This window comes from Netta rufina (genome assembly GCF_964035555.1).
Source record: "Netta rufina genome assembly, chromosome: 20".
Taxonomy (NCBI): domain Eukaryota; kingdom Metazoa; phylum Chordata; class Aves; order Anseriformes; family Anatidae; genus Netta; species Netta rufina.
This window is the reverse complement of record NC_140144.1, coordinates 3,010,947-3,032,525: the sequence shown is the minus strand read 5'-3', so window position 1 is coordinate 3,032,525 and position 21,579 is coordinate 3,010,947. Positions and strand designations below refer to the sequence as shown.

The 21,579-nt window shown below is 50.4% G+C and overlaps 1 protein-coding gene across 6 annotated transcripts in view; it reads right to left on the bottom strand.

The window, feature by feature from the left end:
• Positions 1 to 2,529: 2,529 nt before the first annotated feature.
• Positions 2,530 to 21,579, bottom strand: part of EHMT1 (euchromatic histone lysine methyltransferase 1) — a 114,128-nt gene continuing 95,078 nt past the window's right edge. For all 6 annotated transcript variants that reach the window (XM_084299053.1, XM_084299051.1, XM_084299054.1 and 3 more), the window contains 9 exons: positions 18,917 to 19,071; positions 17,997 to 18,164; positions 17,469 to 17,613; positions 16,408 to 16,485; positions 15,128 to 15,243; positions 12,734 to 12,820; positions 8,291 to 8,369; positions 5,075 to 5,250; positions 2,530 to 4,083 (listed from right to left, as the gene is read on the bottom strand). In XM_084299053.1, coding sequence (XP_084155179.1) covers positions 3,900 to 4,083; positions 5,075 to 5,250; positions 8,291 to 8,369; positions 12,734 to 12,820; positions 15,128 to 15,243; positions 16,408 to 16,485; positions 17,469 to 17,613; positions 17,997 to 18,164; positions 18,917 to 19,071 — 1,188 coding nt within the window. In that variant the 3' untranslated portion in view covers positions 2,530 to 3,899. The remainder of the gene's footprint in view (positions 4,084 to 5,074; positions 5,251 to 8,290; positions 8,370 to 12,733; positions 12,821 to 15,127; positions 15,244 to 16,407; positions 16,486 to 17,468; positions 17,614 to 17,996; positions 18,165 to 18,916; positions 19,072 to 21,579) is intronic.

Below are 21,579 nucleotides of genomic sequence, written 5' to 3'. Positions count from 1 at the left end.
CCAGAGCTGCAGACACTTCCTCAGGCAGCCCAGGGCGTGCACAGCGAAGGCTTTGTACCAGTGGTTCGTAAGGAGCCATTGATTAACTCCAAAGCTTAGCTGCAGGCTGCAAGGCACGGTATTAACATTAAAATAGTTGCATCCCTCCAAATGAAGCACCCACCAACAGGCTCAGCCCCACACAGCCCCGTTCCGCCTGGGAGCACGTTTCGCAAAGCTGATGTATTTCAGCCTTTTAATCCCAAACAGTGTGGTTAAACCAAAAGAGCCATTTTTTGGTTTTGTAAACAAATGCCTGTTTTTGGCAGAGGTGCAAAATCAAAATTTGGAATTGCTGCAGGAACCCTCCCAATAAATCAGGCGAGGATCCAGCTGCCCTTCCACATCCCCCTGCCCACAGGCATCGCCGACTCAGGCCCCATCGGTGTGACAAAAACAGGAAAAATTCCTACTAAAATCCCGGCCAGTGCTGCCCTGACGGGCATCAAATGTGGAGCCTTGCCCAGGCTTCAGGGCAGGCAGAGCCCCCGAACACCGGCATTCCCCACGCCCTTCCCCAGGAAGATCACAGATTTGGGGACGTAACGCTCAGAGGCTGGATTTCTCCAGGGTTTTTCCACCTCTCACCTTCAGTTAAAGCCAATTATTTTCATTATGTTTAATTATACAATATCAGAACGTGTTACTGTAATTAGTGTTGGCCCACAATTAAACAGGCTCCACGTTGGGCACATCGGTGTCTGCGGGGTCCTGCGCGGCTCCCCTGGGAGCTGCGGCCAGTTCCTGCAGCAGCCCTGGAAGTCCAAACCTGCAAACCTGGGATTTCTTGTCCAGCAAAGCCCACGGACGATGCATTTTATTGACCAACCACCCTCCAGCCTCCAGACTTCAATGATTTAGGGATTTTACCTTTTCCACAACCAAGCAAATCCACACGGAGAAATGGGGATAACGGCAAAGCAGGAGCGTTGGGATGGAGCTGAGGGAGGTCAGAGCCACTGGAGGCATCCCCAAAGTCTTGGTGCAATGCAGGGAAAAGCGCTGTGGGAGCTCCCTCTCCTGGTCCACACCACTGGAAGGGCTTTTCCATGGGACCTGGGTGCGAGGGAAACGCTGCAAGAAACCCTCATGGTGCATCCTAACCCAACAGCCCCAAACATCCCTGCTCGCTGCTTGGACACGGTGCTTGGCAAAGCCACGTCCTGGGGCAGGGGGCAACATTTGGAAGGTGAGAAATGGGCACAGCACCACCCCACCTCGGCCTGGGGTGCAGCATTGCTCCATCTCCCATCTAAAGCAGCCCCAGAAGCAGCAACTTTGCAAGCTGCGACTTTCCCAAAGCAGTCAGCAGATGGGGACAGGGATGGGGACAGGGGCCCTGTGGCCTCTCCACCCACGGGGCTTTGCATTTCAACGCCTGGAGCAGGTTTGGCAGCAGCCACTCTGCCCAGCTCCAGCTGGGAGGACGAGGGGATGTTGAGGCTTTGGGGTGACAACGGCTCCTTCTGAGAACCCCCCTGCTCCTCCCTGTCCCCCTGTGGAACAATATTTGACAGATGTTTCTATGAGCCATTGAGTGCCCATCGCTTGGAGGGCTCAGTACTTCTTGAAGCCACAAATTTGGGGAGGCAGAGCGCGGTGGCTGTGCTAAGGCACCTGGCGAGCTGCCGCTGGGCTCAGGGGCAGCCTCCCATGGACCACGGGGCACCTGGTGGCACCGCAGGGAGGCCAAATCCTCCAAAAACAGCCCCGAGAGGCTGCACAAAGCCTTGGGATTCCTCCCAGCTCCAGGAAACGGCCAAAGGGGTTGTGAATAAAGAGGAAAGTCCCCAAACTTACCCCAAAGCGAAGGCGGGCGCATGCTGGCCCCCACCTGAGCTGACGGTGCCATGGGGGCTCCTCTACCTTGGGCAGGGCAGGAGGTGGGAGCGGCACTGCACACCCCCAGCGAGAGCCCAGGATCCCCAGCAGCTTGGGACTTCACAAGTTTAGGGTTTCAAGATAACACAAAATTTAAAAACAAACCAGCCAACAAACCCACCCAGGCAGCCAGGCTTACTTTTTTACTATCTTTTTTCTTTTTCGCTCATTTTCTTCTTTTCCTTTCAGGCCCAAGGATGGGAAAAGCAGCCCAAAGCCGAGGGCTCAGGACCCCCAGCCCCAGGCTCCAGGACAAGCCCCCACGTGCTGGCAGCGCTGCGGGCAAAAAGAGGCCAAACTCATTTTAAAGCACTTTTTTTTTTTTTTTTTTATTGATTTCATTGAAAACAGAACAAGAAAATGATCAGAGCCAAAAGGCTGCTCCTTTAAAACTGTCAAAAACATTAACAGAAAAAAATAATAATAATAAACATGACGGCATTATGAATGTTCTAGAAGAGATGAACAAAAAAAAACTGTTACTGCACTAATTACAGTATTTAAAGATATATGCAAAAAAAAAAAAATTAAGATAATGACCTGCCCAGCCACCACACAAAAGGTGATGGCAAATTTATTCACACTACAATACTAACAATTTAAAAAAAGTTTTGTGTTTTTTTCCTGCATTTTATACTAAAATCACTTTGTTCTTTTTATACAATTGATAGTTTATATTCACGTGGTGAGCAAAAATCACACCAGAATCAGCACCGTTTTGTTTTGTGGTTTCTTTTTTGTTGTTTTGTGGTTTTTTGTGTTTTTTTTTGTGTATTTTTTTTGTGTTTTTTTTTTTTTCCTTTTTTAATGCTAGTCCCCAATGTTTCAGTAATGGTAAAAAATAAATCAGTTTATTGAAACCTCATAGCATGTGGCTTAAAAATTAATTGAAGGTGCCCAGCGTTGAGAAAAGTGATGGGAACGGACGAGCTGGTGGCATCCGGGATCTTCTCGCTGCGACATGTCCTGTCTGCTGCTCGCCCCAGCCGGCAGACGCGAGTCGAGGTTCTCTATAATATATATATCATCCGCTTTATCTTTAAAAAAGAAAACTGGTTTTCTTAAGAAGTTAGTGTCTTGTACAATCCCCTTCAACCTTTCCTCTCCACAACTGTTAATGCGGCAGGAGAGGGAGATCCTTCCACCGACGAAGCGAACACTGAAACTGTAACGCGGCCAAGGGCGCAGCCGGGAGCTGGTTCTAACGGAGACAGCCGAACGGGAGCAGGGCCTGAGGGACGTCCCTGGTCGGCTCGGGAGAGACGGGGACTGAAGGGGGTTAAGTACTGTGGATTTCGTCTCATCAGAAGAGGAAAAAAAAAAAAAAAAGCCAGTGAATTTGGTAACAAGGAGGCATTGGTTAGAAATGCCCTCTAGCTCCAAGGGAAAGGCCCCACCGCAACGTCCTGCGAGATGCGGGAGAAATTTGAGGTGGTTTGTTTAAAAACCAAAAATAAACCCCAAACTAACCAACGAAAACAAGCAGCAGACCCTGCCGTGGGGCTGTGCCAAGACAAGCGGCCGCCAGCACCTCCCTCCCTCTCCCCACTCCCCCCGGCTTTTAGAAAGAAAGTCCCATCAAGTACTCAAAGTTTATTACAAGTGAACTGGAGATGACTTGGCATGAGCGATCCATTCAATTAACAATATTCGGAGGACGGGCAGCTCTCCCTTGGCTCTGACAACACTTTGCACATTAAGAGACGGAGGCCGGGACAGCTTGCATGGAAAAAAAACGCAACAGCCACCCCTCGGCACGCACTGTAAAAACCAGCAGCTTTCCAGGACCGGGGAGGGGAGAACAACGCCACGGAGGTGGAATTTGCTTTCACTTATTCCTCAAGTAACAGTCGGTGGCACAGCCCTAAGTGTCACGAACCCTTGGTTTTCCTTGAGCGGGTTTTCTCTCTTTAAATGGAAATTCAGACAGTATGTGAATCTATAGGGTTAAAACAAGTCAGTCTCTGGGGAGCGGAGCCTCAAAAGGGGCCGGCTGCTGTGGCAGAGCTGGTGTCGGGGAGCCCGTTTTCCTGCGTGTCCTGGGACGAGGTGCTCGCCTGCCGCTGGGCCAGCGCTGAGCTCGAGTGTTTGCACTTGGGTGAACCGCACTGACAGCTGAAGAACTTGCCTTTGATGTCCCAGAACCTGTCGCCGTAGTCGAAGCTGCAAGAGAGAGACAGAAAACGGGGTCACTGCAATATGCAATGAAGGAACGATCGGGAGCAAAAGGGGTTGTGCATCTGCACCAGAAGCTGGGGTTGGCAGCACCTGGGGCAATTCAGTGTCAGGGGACACTGTGCTGCAGGACCTCAGGGACCCTGGGGACACGGCTGGGCTAGCAAACACGGGAGCAGCAGAGCTTTTGGCCCTCTGCAGAGGAGGGGGTTTGAGAGAGAAAAATTCAGGTGCCTAGCTCTGTGCAGAACCTCCCCATCACACCTAGAGACTACCCTGGGCCAAATCCACAGAGTTCTGTTTTCTGTTTCAGTCCCACTGCTGGATAAAGCCACCCAGGGCCTGTTTCCTGAGCAGAGCTGAGCACTATGCGTCCTAGCCAAAAACACGGAGAAACTCCCACAGCAAAGACCAGAATGGTGAACAAGACGGGGACAGGCAGGCTGTGGGGTCTGTCCCTGGGGGAAACACTGCAAAAAGGGAACACTGCTACCTCAGCACAGCTCCTAGGACTCCAGGGCACACACATGGAGCAGCAGCTTCACAAGACCAGCACTTTGGGCCGCTACATATTCCTTGGCACAGTCCCAGTGCTTGGCACCAGGGCAGCATCCTTCCCATCCTGCCAGGACAGAGGCAGTGAAGGACCAGCCCAGGGACGGCTGCGTTCCTGCCTCCTAAAGGCACCAACCCCAGTGACCTCCCGCTGGGAGGAGTTACACTCGCTGCTCGTCTGTGCACTGCTCCAAAATTCACGTAGGTGGGACACCAGGGACACACTGCAGCAGGCAACGGAGATGTCCATGAGAGGACCCCCTCCCTGCCTCCTTCAGACCAACACGCATGACCAGTACCAGCACTACGAGCCCTACTAGTACCAGTACTATGAGCCACGTGCAACGTGCTCCAGCCCCTGGGCTGAGCTGTGGCTCTTTGGGCAGCTCTGTCCCTCGGGCAGCCACCCCCGGGCGGTACCTACCCAATTTCTTCTCCGGCTTCTATGTGCCTCGTGCTGAAGAAGGCGATCCTGGGAAAGCGGAGGTCCTGATGCGACATGAAGACCCGCACCGGGATGAGGTTTGGCTCGCAGAGGTGGTTTATGAAGCGGCTGATATTGCCGTAGAAACGGGCATCTATGCAGTACACCTCTCCATCCTGGAGGGAGAAAGGTTGCACATTCTGTTAGATGAGGGTGGGTTTTATTATGCCTGCTACTTGCTTAACCAACGGCCAAAGTACTGGTCTGTCCACTAAATACTCTGGAGAGCTTCAAGAAGAACGATCAAGGAAGGCTCAAAAGGACTAAATGCATACTTTTACATTCAACAGTACCCTGAAAATAGTTTTGAGCACAGCACTGTGCCCCAACAAGCCCAAAGACCTTTTAAAAACGCTCCTGACACTGGCTGGCACGTTGGCTCTGCACAGAGCTGCTCTGCTGAAGCCCCAGTTTGGTGCAGTGGGGTTTATGCTGTGTGCAGACAAACACCTTATGGGTAAAAGCCACTGGACAGGGGAACAGGCATCTGTTCTGCCCCCTAATTGAACGTGACAGCAGGGAAACACAAAGCCAGAGCCTAGAGAAAATAGTTTTTTGCAGATAAAAGTGAAAGTGAGAACACAAATCCCCTTTCCATAGAGCCCAGACAGCAGTAATATTTTGTTTTCCATGAAAATAAAAGAACCCCCCTCAGGGCTTTTTTATTCCAGCAGAGAATGACTGTGCAAAGCAGATACTTTAATTACAGGAGCTAATTTCAGTTGCAAAGAGGCCAAAAGCAAAAGGATCCATTAGCAGTGCTCAAACTCCCTTTTGGGCAAGCACCTTGCAATCTTTAATGGATGAGCTGGGTCAGATCATACCGCCCGACTGGTGCAGGAGCCCAGGGAAGATGTCCCAGTGCCTGGAGAGGCATCGCCCACATGGTCCCACCCCACACGGAGTGCTCCAAGCTCTGACTGCAGTCACAAATGATTCTCAGCACTGCTTTCACCCACTGAAACGCCACCTCCCTTTGGCCAGGACATCACCACCTACTGCTACCCTGAGTGACTGTCTGGAAAGATCCGAGCTCTCCACCACACGAGTCGAGATGTGTTGCTTGAGAACGGAGCCAGCTGCCCTGAGCAGTGCAGGCAGCACTGCAGCACTGCTGAGGGGAAAAGTCCCAGAGCAAACCGTGTCCCGCCTTGCTATAAGTTACACGAGTGTCGGAGTCGCATGGTGGCAGGCAGAGAGGAAAAGCAGAATCATGACCTGCTCGGGGGGTGAGGCTCCTTGTCAACAGGGCAGGCAGACTGTAGGGCCGTGCAGAAGCCTGTGTTCAACTCTTACAAGATCCTCAGTGCTTAAAGGGCGTTTTGATTTCAAATGGCTTTCGGTGATTGTCAGCAGTGATACAAAAGGTTCTCAGTTGGGCAGGGCTCCACACGTGGCTTTTTGCTGGCTCGCCCAGCGGCCAGGTGAGGCACCTGGGGCACCTCAGGGCAGCGATCCCCCCGGAGGAGTGGGGTCAGCAGTTGTGCCAAAAGGCAATTCAGGACACGGTGAATGGGAAGGCTCTGGGGTTTCTCAGAAGGGCAAAGCCCCAGGAAAGCCCTTCTCACCTGCAGCTCAGCTCTGACCGCAGCCTCTCCCAGGCGGCGTGCAGCAGGGCCCAGCGCATGCACGGGACTGCAGAAGGTGGGCCTGCCCGTGGGAAGGGGTGGCTTAACCCCAACAGAAACCAACCACAGCAGCTAAAATTCAGCCTCATCTTTCCCAGAAATAGCGTGTCTCCTCCAGGTCTCTAGTACAGAGAAAAAGGGAGCACCTACTGTGCTGTTTCTTCCACCCTGGAAGCCCCGAAATGGCAGCAAGGTTTGGCTGTTCAATGCTTGCCCTCTGTCAGACACAGGACGGGATGTGACTGCAGGGCCTGGCACACTGAGTGATTCACCTCGCACAAGCGACAACTCAAGAACAAGGACATCAGAAATGATGTCCCCATCCTGCTCTTCCATTTCAGCTCATGCTCCACCCAGGCCACTCCTCCAGGGCACAATGGGACCCGAGGCTGCCCTCCTAGCGTTTCCCAGTGCTCCAGAGGCAATGGGACCTGCCGGGCTCTGCCCTGCCCTCCCTGCTCTGCCTCGGGGTTCTTTGACGATCCCTCACGAGCAGTGCCTGTAACACAGACGCTCCACTCTGAAGATGTGGTCTCTGAAAAAAGACCACGTGCTTGCTCCTGTACGTAAGTCTCCCTCCTTGCTTTACAAAGGTAAAATCCAGAAGTTCTCCCTCGAGGCTGCCAGCCAGGGGCTAACCACAAGGCCAGGCAAGGCCCAGGCAGTCTCGTGCTCATAAACACATGAATCAGCGTTAAGTCCCCACTGCTCTTTGATTTTTTAATTACAATTTGACCCCTATGTTTTCAGACAGACTACAAGATTCACACTTACCTTTTTTTCAACTGTTGAATGTCCGTCACTTTTTAAGAATAATAATAAAGCCAAACTTCTTTGTCACTAGGTGACAACAGACACGAGACAAAGGCTGTTTTACAACTTTCCTTGGGAGCCACTCCACTCTCCTGAGTCGCCAGCTTACCTTTCTCCTCCTCTCCTTTCCCAAGGGAAGTCTGGAGTGACAGCCTTGCTTAAAAGCTTTAGATCTCACTTTTCAGAACAAGATTTCTGCTATGAGCCCTCTGCAGAGCAGTGCAGGACAACCGGCAGCACAACAAGCCTCAAGTCCCTGCCAAGGGTACTGACGGATCCCTTTGTAAGTGAATGGCACCTTTCTCAGCCCTCCAGCTCATGCATCAACATCTTTTTATGAGGAGCTTACAGAGCTGCCAATCAGCCCTGCTGCAAGCCTGCACACTCCTGTGCACACACCTGCATACTGACAGCCGTACGGCTGAACTCGGGATGTCTGCAGTTTTCACAGGGGAGCACCTTGCATTAACAAGCCCTGCGGGCAGCACATAACACGGTGGCCTGGAACTGCTGGGCTCTGTTACCATTTTAATGAACCCTAAAGCCTTACGCCTTATATTCTGAACAAAACCCAGGGAGGAAGCAGCCCTCTTCTTTGCAGGCTTTCAGATCATGCTGTACATCAAGACAGAGACAAGTAATCCAAGTAATCCTCTGCTCTTTTGGAGGAGCAAGACCTTGGGCTTGCCTCACTCGGCCCCTTCAGATACAGTACCTTGTTATCAAGGTCGAAGAGGTAGGAGTCCTCTTCACGGACGTCTGCCTCGGAATCGGATATCAGCTCACCAACATACCTGCAGGCAAACAGCAAGGCAGGAATAAGACGCTCGTGCAACCATAAGCTTGGTTTCACCAGCCCTTGCGGGTAAGAGGGGAAGGAGGAAGGGATGAGCCCAGCACTGATCACAACCCATAGCCCTAGGGTCATTTCAGATCCACTCAGGCAAAAGGAGCTTTAACAACTTAAAGCAGCTAAAATCTGGCTCCAAGCTCAGTCTTTTCAGGGCAACACTTTTAATAATAAAAATGGAGTTTTGTTTCCAACTAAATTTACTTTCCCAAGGACTATGTTTCGTTTTGCAATCTCCTTCGTTGGCCAAGATCAATACATTAATCCAACTCTCTTTCTGTTCACTGTCGGACACACGTCCTGGCTCTCTGTACAATACTGTAATGTTTGTGTTGTTTACATCCCAGCGTCAAAGGTTTGTTTCTGTTCTTCATTTTCCAGGGTATTTTGGCTGATTACATATGCTCCATACCTGTGAAAGTCTTGTTTTAAGAGTCTTAGGTCTAATCTAACCTGGCAGAACCCCTGGAAGGATGTAGGCTTCTTTCTCATCCTTCTCAGACTAGCATAAACCAGAGCTATGATCTCAGTAACAACCACATGTTGTAAAAACAGGCACAAGGTAGATTTCAGTCAGGCCCTCCAAGCATCACAAAACATATGCTCCTTGGCCTGGCTTCCTGAGAAGGACTAAACACCCATGCCACCTTCCACGCTCTGGCCAGATGCTGGTTTTGATGCAAAATCCCGAGTTACAGCAGCCCCTGCTGCCCCTGTGTTCGCTCATCTGTCTCCCAACCTATGACACTTTCTGTCCTGAGCAGCTTGCAATCGAAACAAGAGACCCCAGGGGAGAGAAATTGAGCCAGAGGAAGGAATACAAGAAATCAACAGCACAGTAGATTCTGGTACCAAAGCCTTCCCAGCCTTTAGCACAACACCAAGGAGTTATAAGCTAAGGACTCCCAAAACAAATATTCTTCGTAGCATCAACAGACACTTCCATGATCAGCGCTCTTAACAGCTTTCCTCCGCAGCTTTCAAGGCATTTTAGAAACGTTAACCAACCGTATCCACTTCCCCCTGTGGCTCGAGGCAGCATTTAACTCCTGGGCTCGGGAAGGGGAGAGCCACAAAACATTAACCCGGGGCGGACCCACGCGCTCGGTGACAAGGGAGCCTTTGGCTGCTGTTCCCAAATCTGAGCAGCCTGGCAAAGCTGCTCTGCCAGACCAGGAGGCTGCTGCGGCCGTGTGTGCTCCTGTTGTTCGCCCCCGCTGCATCTTGTTATTTATTAAGCGCTCCCGCAAGGCTGCAGCATTACTGGAAACCACACACTCACCGGTGACCTGAAGCAATAGGAAGATTATGGCCAGGGAAGGAGAGAAATTGCTGTAGCGTGGCACAGTAGCCAGCAGCAGCTACGAAACAGCTGAATAATGCTGCACGGAGAGGAACTGTGCTCAGTGACAGCCACTTCAGGTTTACGATTCAGTGAAACAAAATGAAAACCAATCGAATTAAAAATTGCTGTTTCCGTGTTCCTTTACAGACCATTCCTGTAACTCCTCTCCTTTGCAGGACTGCTCACCAATACAGACTGTTCCCTAATTTCCCTGGTCTAAACAAAGATGTTACTTGCCATCAGCATGTTAAACTACATCCCAGAGCTGCATGCTGCCACTCCTCGCCACAAGATCAGAGCACACCGTGCAAAACTCAAGAGCAACACCAAGCTGCGGCGTTTCCAGGGGTGTGGGAGATGGGACGGGGCGCCTGGGGCACCTCTGGCTGAAGGTGTGGCTGCCATACCTGGCTCGATTCAGGTAACATCTTATTAGAGCATCACGTTTTGTACAGGAATTAAGTATTTGGAAACCACTTAATGGACACACACCAGAAGGAAAACACGAACCTTGGAAAAACCTCTGGTTTCTGCATCCCGCTAATTCCAAGCCTCTCCAAGGGAAGACCTCAACCCACCAGCGTGAGCAGTTACACTGAACAAAGAAGCCTGAACAGAGCAGCTTCAAAACAACCCACAGCAACTGTACTAGCAGCAGCAGGTTCTGAGGAGCAGCAAATTCTGGGGTTCGGGAGGAATCTGCGTGGAGCACGTGGTGGACTTCCCCAGCTCAGAGGCATGGAAGAGCCCAGGGCACAACCCCTCTGCCCTGGAACCTGGCAGGGCAGGCACAGGGCGGCTCTGCCGCATCTCCCTCGCCAGGCTGCTGCTCAGGACCTCACTGAAGGTCCCGAGGGCACCAGCAGCAGGGGCTGCAGCAGCTGCTCCCCAGCAGCCACCCCGAGGTGACTGCGCAGGGGCTGGCTGCCCATGGCGGAGCCTTGCTCCCAGCTGCTTGCAAACGCTGCTGAGTGCTTCCTGCAGAAGCGAGTGCTGCGTGCTGCCAGAGTCTGCAAGCAGAAACAGGAAGGGAAATCATGTTTTGAGCGGTCACACAGAAAAGCTGAAAGCACAGAGCAGGCTGCAAACTAGTATGTGTGTAAGAAAGGCATTTACACACAGAAAGAGTCTGCACAGCACCAGAGCCTGGAAGAGTTTTGCAAAATAAAGCCATTGGGAGAACCATTCCATGCTCCCCGTGTGGGCATACGTGAAAAAACATGGAATAAAAGTCATTCTCATGCCAATACAATTAGCAACCTTCCAAAGCAGAGGAATAAGCCCAGCACAAATTGACCACCCAGTCAGGGCGCTGCTCCAGGCAGCCGATGCAAAATGCAAAATGCAAAATGCAAAATGCTCTTCCACGGAGCTCATCCAGGGAGCTGCTGTGTGCAAACAGCCCCCGAGCACCACAGGCACTGGGGCTTCTTGGCCAGAGCTGAGGAAAAGAAGGAACAAAGTCTGAAGGGCTGCACGTGCAGAATTAGAGAGGAGATCAGGGCAGCTGGTTTGAGGAAGGGCAATGGAATAGACCGGAGCTGGTGAGTTGTGCAAATAATGTGTGAGAGACAGAGTGACGGGGACAAGGAGGAACTTGCATGGGCACGACGTGAATTAGTTCAGCTGTTTAGTATGCAGCTCGTTTAGATAACGAAGAAGATAGTGCCTGCCACTGAAACAGCCCCAGCAGCTCCTGGCAAGTGTGGAGGAAAAGTTAAGTGCCACTGTGGTATCTGAACCCCACCAGCTCTGACGCGCTCTCCATTGCACCTGTCTGTGTTAATTACAATTACACCTCTGCACAGAGCTGCCCCATCTCCCCGGGCTGCCTGTTTACCACTGCTTATTTCTCTCGTGCATTAACATTCCAGCAGGATTTGGTAAAGTCAGCGCCTTTATTCTTTAGAAATTTGCTCGCAGGCTCTGGATCATCTCTGAGTGCTTAACCAAAACAGAGACCTTTGGTACTCAACAGGAAGCCCCACCTGAGGACAGACTTGAAAGACTCCCCCACAAACAGCAGAGTTTTAAGAAACTCTGGAGAAAAAAAAAAGAAAAAAAAAAAAAGGAAAAAAAAAACTCTCAAAAAATAAAATTTCAGCACTTGGCAGCTCCTGGATGCCTGGAGTGTGCCTGGATGAAACACTTTGCTGATTTACTGCAGATTTTTCTTTTCCTTTATTTGTTTAAATTCTGCAATAATCTTCACCAATCCCCTGCCCGATCCTATATAGCATCAATAACTAGCTGTAAAAAACCCTAGCACGCATTTTCATGAAGGTCAAGAGTCCAGTCTTATTTAGAAAATCTTAGCTCACTGGTACCATAATGAAAAAAACACTTTCCAAATATTTAATAAAGTACATGTATCACTTTAGAGTCTAAAAACTGTGGGGTTCAGCAGCAGTTTTTTCACTTGACATAAATCTCAACTTTTTTGTTCCCAAGTACTTTTATTGAATCAGGGCCTAAACTTATACTTAACGCCAAGTACTTTACTGTTCTGCTGAATCAGACTAAAGCCAGAGCTGTGACCCTGGGAAACCTCTTGGGAAGTCAGTACTGAATCAGAAAGTGATCCGATTTACAACTTGTTCCAAATTCCCACAACCTCAAACGTCCCGTTTACACAGCGACCATGCGATGCACTTGCAGCACAACCCAGATCTGTTTTTCCCCCATTACTCATGTGTCACAGGGATAACAGCCCATGGCTACAAGCTCACCACAGATCCCAGCAAGATGTAGAGGGGTGCAGAAAGCTTCATGCTGCAAGGAAAAGGACAAACAGAGCAGGAAATGGGATCAGGAAGCCTCGTAGTGAGGGCGAGCAATTCTGCTCTGTGCCAATTTGATTTGCATGAAAACCTCTCCTCAGAAGAGGAGCGAGTGCAAGCCATGCCAGCCCTTGGGAAGTGATGCGTTTGCGTGAGCTAATGAAAGCTGAGCGAATAACTTACTCGCACACAAAGGTTCCCAGTGGAATGTCTTGCATCGTTCGCACACCCCAGCCCATTTTTTGTGTCCGGTAGAGCTGCAACCGAGTCCTGGAGAAGAAACAAAACCATATCAATGGCAGCACTGAGCAGAAAGGCAACAGATTTTTTTTTTTTTTTTGCAGAGGGAAGAACAAAAAAAATGCAACCTTTTATCAGCAGCAACTCAACGATGGTTTTGCTGTTCAATCCCCCAGTTCTCACGCTGGTGCCATTACGTGTGTGCTCCGCTCCCGGTGCTGCTCCAAGCCAGAGGACAGACACTGGGGGGGGCACTGCCTGGGGACCAGGAACGGGTGCCCACCACCCCCTCTCCCTGCCCAACTGTAGCTGGTGGTGCACACGCCTGGTGCCTGGATGCGTTCAGGATTGTGGAGGAGGGCATGGGACTGGATGCTCTGTGTGGTTACACCGCTGAGGATTCACACACTGGATCCCAGAATCCCACCACCTGAATTTCTTTCCCTTTCACGCACACACTTGGCACCTGGGGGAAGGCAGGGAAGCTGGAAAGGGACTTAAGGTTCTGAAGGGAGGGGTGCTGCAGGGGGAGGCAGGGAGCTTACAGTGAATTAAGAACACCCTGAGCTAAGTGCTCTGATCCCTTTGCCCTCTGCTGAGGCCAGTGCATTTAGCTGCTCCATCATATCCAACTCCCTGGATGAAAGACAAGGAAGAAACGCTGCAACCTGAAACTTCTTGGTGTAATAGCTGCTCTATGGAATTTTACTGATGGAGCTTATAGGCAGAGAAACAATGCTGTAAGTCATTCTGCCTCCTGCTCAGCCAGAACTTGAGTTAAGTGCAGGATGAACAATCTCCAGGGCTAGGGAACGCTCTCTCTCCCCCCGAGGGAACCAAACCCCACTCTCAGCAATGCTGTTATCGGAATAAAGAGAAATTCGATGCTCACCTTAACTTCACCCTGTTGCTTTTTCCAGTATTTCTCTCCTCTTCCCCCCACCCATCCCCTCTTTGCACCGTCAGCTCAAACCACGCTTCCTCTCCAGGGCCGATCATTTTCTTGTATTTGTTCACAGCTCCTGGAGCCTTAACCAGGAGCGAAACAGGACGTCAAAAGAACAACTGCCCTCATGAAACTGGCCATAGCGCCGCATTGCAGGCTTGAGGAAGATCCCCTCTGTGTTGCCTCGTTCATCATGGTACAACAGAGCTGAGCTCAGGTTTGGGATCTGCTACTGGGGCCAATGCCAGCAGCAGTGGGACCATGGCTTCACTGAGCTGGGTCAGCCTGCCAGACGGGAGCATACATCCTGCCTTGCAGAGTTCACTTGGAGCAAAACGGACAAGGAAACACTGAAAATGGAAGGGGAGCACGCACGTGTCACACTGCAGACCAAACAGGAGCTTTCCCCATTTGCTCCACGGGGACCTCGAGCACAGCTCCGCCAAGCACCTGACCTCACCACAGCTTCCCAACAGAGCCACGCTCCCAGGCTCCTGGTTGTGTTTCCAACCCTTCCTGTCTTTCAGATAAACGCTTGAGCATGCAAGGAAGCAGCAGCATCAGACCTGGCTGTATAGCTCCTAAGGAAACCCCCACGTAGACACTGGAGCTCTGGAGTTTGGCAGGGAAAACCACAGAGGGGTAAAGTTCTGTGGAAACGCATCCAGCCTTTTCCTTGCTTATTTTTAATGTTGCAAAATGTCCTTGGAAATGCGAAGCCCACAGAAAGTGTTATCAGTACCATTAAAAAATGCAGAAGTCTTTTTCCAATGGGATTCCTTAGAAGTTTGTCCCGATACATTTAGTGCAGACGAGCATCTCCAAAGTAGAGGTGCAATGCAAAACATTTTAATATTTAGTCTGGCACCAAAGCCATAACAGCCTAATCTGCAGCACTGAAGCCAACAGGTATTCAAATATCCAGTTCATGGGGAGTCAGGCCAATAACTGGGAAACTTTAAGCAGCCAAGTTTGTGCATACTGGCCTGCATCTGTAATGTAAATGGCTAGCTTACAAGTTCTTCTAAATGCAGGCTTTGCGTTTTCTGTTGCTGTAATTTTTTTCAGAGCTCTCTACCTGAGAAGATACATCCAGGCTGCTCATGCACAAGCAATTTGTATGTTTTATGGTCAGGCTGATAAAAGAACAGCTCCGTTCCCACATGACAGGGCAGAGGCAGGGCACAAATCAGCCCATTGCTGCTTCATTCCCACCGGCAGTGTGGAGGAACCCACTCTGCCTCCCACCACCGCGTGGCGGCACCTGCCCCACCTCTGTTTCATCCCTGGCAGCCCTGGCTTTTGTGGGTTCGCAGGCAGAGCTGAGGCTGGGGGGGCTCTGTGGTTTGGGGGTGTTTTTGCCCTGACAGCTGCTTGTGGATCCTCCTCACCTGAGCCCGTTCTGCACCACCCGGTTCCTACAGGTCCGCCAGCACGAGCACGCGTGGTTACACTCAAAGATCAGCGGCGGCTCGGCCATGTTGAACTCAGGCAGGAGTCGGCCGTCCTGAAGAAGAGATGCATTGAAGACTGGGTTAGTTTTGTTTCTGTCACCCCTCCAAACCAGAGGCAGGCCCAGAGAAGAATTTCCCCAAGTACAAAAAGGGCCAGACAACCCCAACACGGAGGTATGCCCCAACCTCCCCCAAAATACCTCAACTTCTGCAGAGGCTTTCCTCCTCCCTGAGAGTGGCGCACAAGCCACTATCACAAACAGCTGGCGAACAGCAAGAAACCACCTACATTTTTGCTGCCTGGCATCACCCTATGCACCACCAACAAAAAACTATTTTACAGTGCTGTGCAAAAAATGGTGTGCATCATCATTATCATCACTTTGGAGGGGGCTGGAGGGGAGAAGCAGATGCTTTGTCTATCTCTGGAATAAAGCCTAAACTTCCAGATTATAAGGCCAGTACACCCAAGTTCTAAACCACATTATCTTCCCAAATAACTCTCCCAAAAAAGCTACAATTCAATTACCTACCAACCACATAGGATTAAGAAAGCGATAGAGGCAGTTCATCATATTTAACAAATTTAGCTTTTATGGCTTTAAAGACGTAATCACCTATTAATGTGTAAATAAAATGGCTACAAAGCAAAGAAAGATGCCAATATTCCCCCTGGGAGAAACTTGCAGAGATTCGCAGAACTTCTGATCTTAGCAGAACCTGTCCAAATATTAACCTCAACACCTCCCTGGAGGATTCAAGCATACTTACCCAAAACAAACCAAGCTTCTGGCAATGCTGAAGTTAAAACATATTTACGTTGCTCTCATCCAGAAGGATCACGATAAATAAAGGCAGGCAAAATCCCTCTACCACCCTCCCCCTCTTTACATATTACAGCATTTTCTATGTTGGTCTAAGATGGAAGCTGATTTCACGCATGGATTTCTCAATGCTCTCTATCACACGGGTATAATTAATGGCTCAGCTGGCATGACAGCAACACAAACAAATAACAACGGAAAAGCTTCCCTGAGTACACATTTTGTTATTATCACATATGCCTCAAAGCTGAGACTGCAACTTTAGGCATTTTAAAGTAAAAATTAGAGGAGCTGTGCAAGAAACTGTTTTTAGGTACTATCAGAAATTCTGAATTTTGCCCAATTCAGCTAGCCAACACTCATCTAACCACATGTGAAGTTCTGTGTCCTCACCTTATCATACCAGCAGCGCATACTGAGTTGGCCACACATGCAGTTACTGGAGGAGCAGTCGTCTATACATACACAATACTGAAAGAGAAGCAACAGGGGTCAACTCCAAGCCTCTCGTGGAAATGAAAGAGCAACTTCTGTAGCTGGGCCAGAGAGGAAACCACAAGGCTTCACCTCCTGACTGGTGCTGCAGTGCCTCTCAAGCATTTCCAAAAGAGGCCCTTGCTGTAGATCTTTAGCCAGAAAGATAACCGGACTCATCACTTCAGTGGAATGTTTACTCAGTTCCTTATTTCTAAGTACAATGAACGTCAAAGGACTCCAGCTTGCAGAAGATCCCATAATGAGCCATGTTACTAACCTTCCTCTGCACCCTATGAGCTGTACTCCATACTTGAGGACAAGGAAAGCTCTGAGAAGGGCCCACAGCTGGGAGATGACACGATATTTCTCGGTCCTCCCCTGCTGCTTGCCTCTTCCCACATGGGCACTGCAGCTGGCTGCTTCCCCAGCACTCCCCCAGCCAGCGTGGTCCCACCACCAGCTGCTGCACAGCGGGGCTTGGCCTGGGGAAGCTCCCTTCAACCGTCCATGAGCTGCACCTGGAGAGGGGTCACCCCCTCTCAATGCTTCCCCTCCTCTGCTTCACAAGCCAGCCTTTTGAGGACATCCAGTATCACAATTAAAGGCCTTGGCCTGGGTGCTGCAGTCACTAGAAGACAGCATGAGGAAGGGCTCCCAGCAGCTCACTGCCTCTCCAGAGCCAGAACAGAGGCAATGGATGAAGGGGAGCTGCATCAGGCAGCACCAGATGGCTGATGCTGCAGAGCACAGCCGAACGCAGAGCTTAGAGTCTAGGAAAGGACAAAAAGCAGAATCCTGTCCCCTAGAGCAAGAGCTGGAATTCGGGACTACAGCCTTAGCTAGAATTTGATGACAGTGGTAGGACGAGATATTCCCATCCTGAATGCAAAACCTGTGCTGTGGCACAGCGCACTGCAATGTCTCTAAATGCACACACCAGGACAGGAAAAAACACAGGGATCCACACAGCCCCTCACCTGTAAATGAGTGATGTTTCTATCGATGTCCATTGGGGATGTGACACAGTTCTGCGAGACGTATTTGTAGTTGCTAGGACAAGGCTCACTGTCCACTGAATTGACGCAGGGAATCGGGATCCTCTCGTAACCCCGGGCAATGTCTCTGTCAGAGGCAGAAAGAATTGTCACAGAAGAAAAGCTCCCCCGAACAAGGGGACATTCAAATGACATCCTGGGGCAGAATTACTGCCTTTGATCACTGAGCATTCAAAGCCTGAACGCGATTCAGACTAGAACAGAGTTCATTTCTTTCCACCCTCCCTTATAGATTGTTCTTTGTGCATGCAAATATTTCCATTTGGAAGGATGAATTTACAAGACTGAATCAGCATGTGTTTAATTCCCGCTAAGCTCAAACTGACCTTCACACCACCAGTTTAGAAAGCTAAGCATGCACTTAGAGCCCTTTCTCGAACCAGGCCTCCAGCCTCCCCCTCGCCAGGGCCATATTTCACAACCACCAAGCAAAGCCAGCCAGATTCTCACCTGCTCACTACCTTCTCTATCTGGACAGGCTTGTCAGTCGACGATTCTCTAAGAGTCTTGTTCATCTGTAGAGCCACCCAGACCTGAGAGTTAAGGCTGGAGCACTGGAGTGGAGTCTCACCCTCCTTGTTCTTTAAAGTGACATCCGAGCCACGGGAAAGAAATAGACTGCAAAACAGCAAGAAAGGATAAGCATCCCCCAGAGAAACTGCGCAAAGGGAAAAGGAACTGAATCACGTCTCCAGCCAGCCCTTGAGGGACAAGATAGAATCTGTAGCAGTGAATAATCACCTGAGTTTTCTTTATTAAGCATGGTTCAGTGAATCCTTCTACACGAAGGCGCTGGCAGAAGCCACAGACTGGAGCTCTGGGCAAATCTTGCCTTGCTCCAGGCATGACAAGTGCCTTGCTGGTAGCCAGCCTGACTTCAGGCAGGCTGGAAACTCTCTCTGGCAGGGAAAGACAAGGGGAGGGAAGAGTAGGATGGAAATGGAAATGGAAGAGTCCCATGGGAAACTGGTATTGGACTTGGCCCCTGTTTACATTCACCAGCTTTTGGTGAGGACACACACTGAATTTATTCCTAGCAGCGCCTAAATGAAACAAAAGCCCCGTTACTCTGTTATGACACAAAAAAAGCTTTGATTGAGGATGCCCAACCCCTTTGTGCTGAGAAGCCCACGCTGAGCAAAGCCCTTCAAGCCTTCTGCCCAAGACTCCAGGACTACCCCATGTTTTGTGACCTTTTTTACAACAGCTAGTATTTTAGACCCACCATGCCTAGGAGCAGGGCACCAGAGAAACAAGCCCTCCATCCCAAATTTGGTCTGTGTGTAAAAGCCAGAGGCTGTCCCAAACTTCCAGACAGAAAGGAGCATCCAGGGAAGGGGGAGAAGTGGCAGGGCTGGAGCTGTACTTACACCACACACTCGTAGCGGTTCTCTCTGGCTGCAATGTGCAGGGGGGAGTCTCCGTGAATATTCACCGCGTGTAGATCACACTTAGCAGCCAGCAGTATCTCCGCAATGTCAACGCAGCCCGAGAAAGCAGCCCAGTGCAAACAAATATTTTCCTCCTGGAGGGGAAGAAAACAGAGCAGAGAGGCTGTTCAGTGCATTGCGATCCTACTGCTTTGGGACTTCAGCATCCCCAGCTCTGCACCTGGGGTATTCGACACGTAGTTCCCTTCTCCTCCCCTGCACTGCTCATTCTGGCTGGGAGTCCCGAGGCAGGCAGGGGAATCTCTGTGGAGACGAGCAGGGAGTTCTCACTCCAGCCGCCTCCACACGCCGAAGACGGGGAGGCTGCACGCAAAGCGGCCCATCGCCTTCCCTGCGCACGCAGACAAATCGTCTGTCTCTAAGCCACAAAACAATCTGGATCAATCCACGAGAGAGGTGACAGACATGAACAAGCACACTGGAAAAGGCTAGAAGCTGAGCTTCCCCAGCCCAGACACGCAGCAAAACTTGCATGTCTCCCAGGGTTATAAAATGAAAGAGAAGAAGTGTCTGCCGAGCCGGAGCAGAGCACAAGCTGTAGGGTATATGAAGGTGCTAGAAAGAGAACCAGGAGGCACACGGAAAGCAATCAATCCGACTTCAGGCATCTCTTAAATACTGTATGTACTCATCTCTCACTAGCTGCACTAGAAATAGCTGAACACTCATCTTTTTGATGGAGGTATTTTAAGCGATGGTACTGTTTGCTGTTACAGTGCAATTTGCAGCACACTTTAGAGTCCTTCCCCCTGACAGGCTCTAAAGATGCCGAATACAACAGTGCAATGATAGTAATGATCACCTAACTTTCTTTTCAAGTAAAAGTAAAGCACATCTTTTAGTCACTGCAACTTAACTTAGACGTTCTCTAACACGAGGAGGCTATTAACATAAACCAGGGAGCGGGGAGACCTTTCTGCATGGCTTCTGCCTCCCACCATGGGTAACACAGAAGAACTCCTCAGCACAACACACCAATCTAGGAAAAAATTAATCCTGTCGCTTGCACACCGCATGCTGCCGCTCAGACACATCACAGACACCTTGATCTGCTGCTTTGCACCGGCTACTGCCTAACAGCAGCGTAATTACAATCAAAAGCATTTCTCGCCAAGGATGATGTTTCCCAGCACAAGCGACAGCGCTTCTTAATGGCTGCAATCAGGAGACTCTGCGCTGGGGGTATGTAAGGGATATGCCATACATCCATCTGCTAAGGGGATATTTTTCTTTTAAGTAAATTGTTGACTGGGGCGATTTGATTTTCATCATTTAATGTGTGATCTTGTAACTGGCAGCCAAAGGCTTCTGTGACAGCTCAGACAAGAGACAGCTTTATTCAGAGTCCATGCTAGGGCTCTGAAGCCATGCAACAACCCAAAAAGCCCCCGCTCCCACCTTGATTCTTGCTCTTAGGAAAAGCATGAGGTCTGGACCTGCCTGGGAATGATTTCTGTCACCAAGGAAATGGAGGCTCCTGCTGAGAAGGGACTTTCAGACTGGGGAAGGTGACACCCTGACAACAGCTGGGGCCATTCTGAGCTCTATGAGACAATCGTGCCTGCATCTACCCCTGCCAGCACCCAACAGGCACTAGAAGACGTATTTGGGAAGACAAATACAAAACAGTGCTTATATCCATTGGAATCAGAAGAGCACTAGCAGCCTTGGATAAGACAACGTATCGCCATGAGGCATGCTAGGGAGTGAGCTGACGGCAGGTAAGCACTTTGTTGTAAGCACTGTGCAGGAAGCAGTGCAGCCAGTTGCCCCTCAGTTATTAAACTACCTCATGTCTCCTACAGGCCCAAGCCTGGAGGAGCTCATCACACCCTGGTTCACACCCAAGCTTGCCTTGCAGGCACTTCTGGGGTTTCAATACCCTTAAAGAGAGGCAGGAAGAAGTAAGAAATACACTAATAAGAAAAAAAGGAGTTGTGCTGATAAATAAGCTCCGAGCAGAAGCGTGGATGTAGTCTCCTTTTCCCCCTTCAGTCATCTCCCTCTCCTTTTCTCTTTTTCGTTGAAAATCCCCGTGGAAACAGCTGACAGACACACAGGGCCCCCAGAGTGCCCAGCTGAGGCAGACCCCCTGAGCAACAGAGCCCTTCCCACTCAGGCAGGTTTTACAGAGGTGAAGCAGGCCAAGAGCAAGCTCTGGCACGCTGGCACACTCCGTCCACGTTGGTGGCTAGGGGTTTGTTGTGCCTAGGAAAAGCCAGACGTGCAATATTTGCTGGCAGAGTGGCTGCAGCATCTGCCCAATCCATCTGCAGAGCACAAGCATGAGCTCATGCCCCACAAAAAGCAAGCAAGATGTCCCCAGCACACACTGGCCCATAAACAAGGAGCAGTCAAGTCTGGTCCTGAGGGCGATCGTCCCGGCACAGCATCCAGGTGTCAGCAGGACAGACCCAGGCAGACCAGAGGTGGTGATGCACAGAGCTAACTACGCCCTGCAGCACCACGTACAGCATCCTTACAGCTTACATCAGAGGAGCCGGAGGAAAAGGACTGCTTGCCTGCTTGTAAAGCTTCTTCTACAGTATGAAGGATTGCTCTCCCACCACGCACTTGCCTCC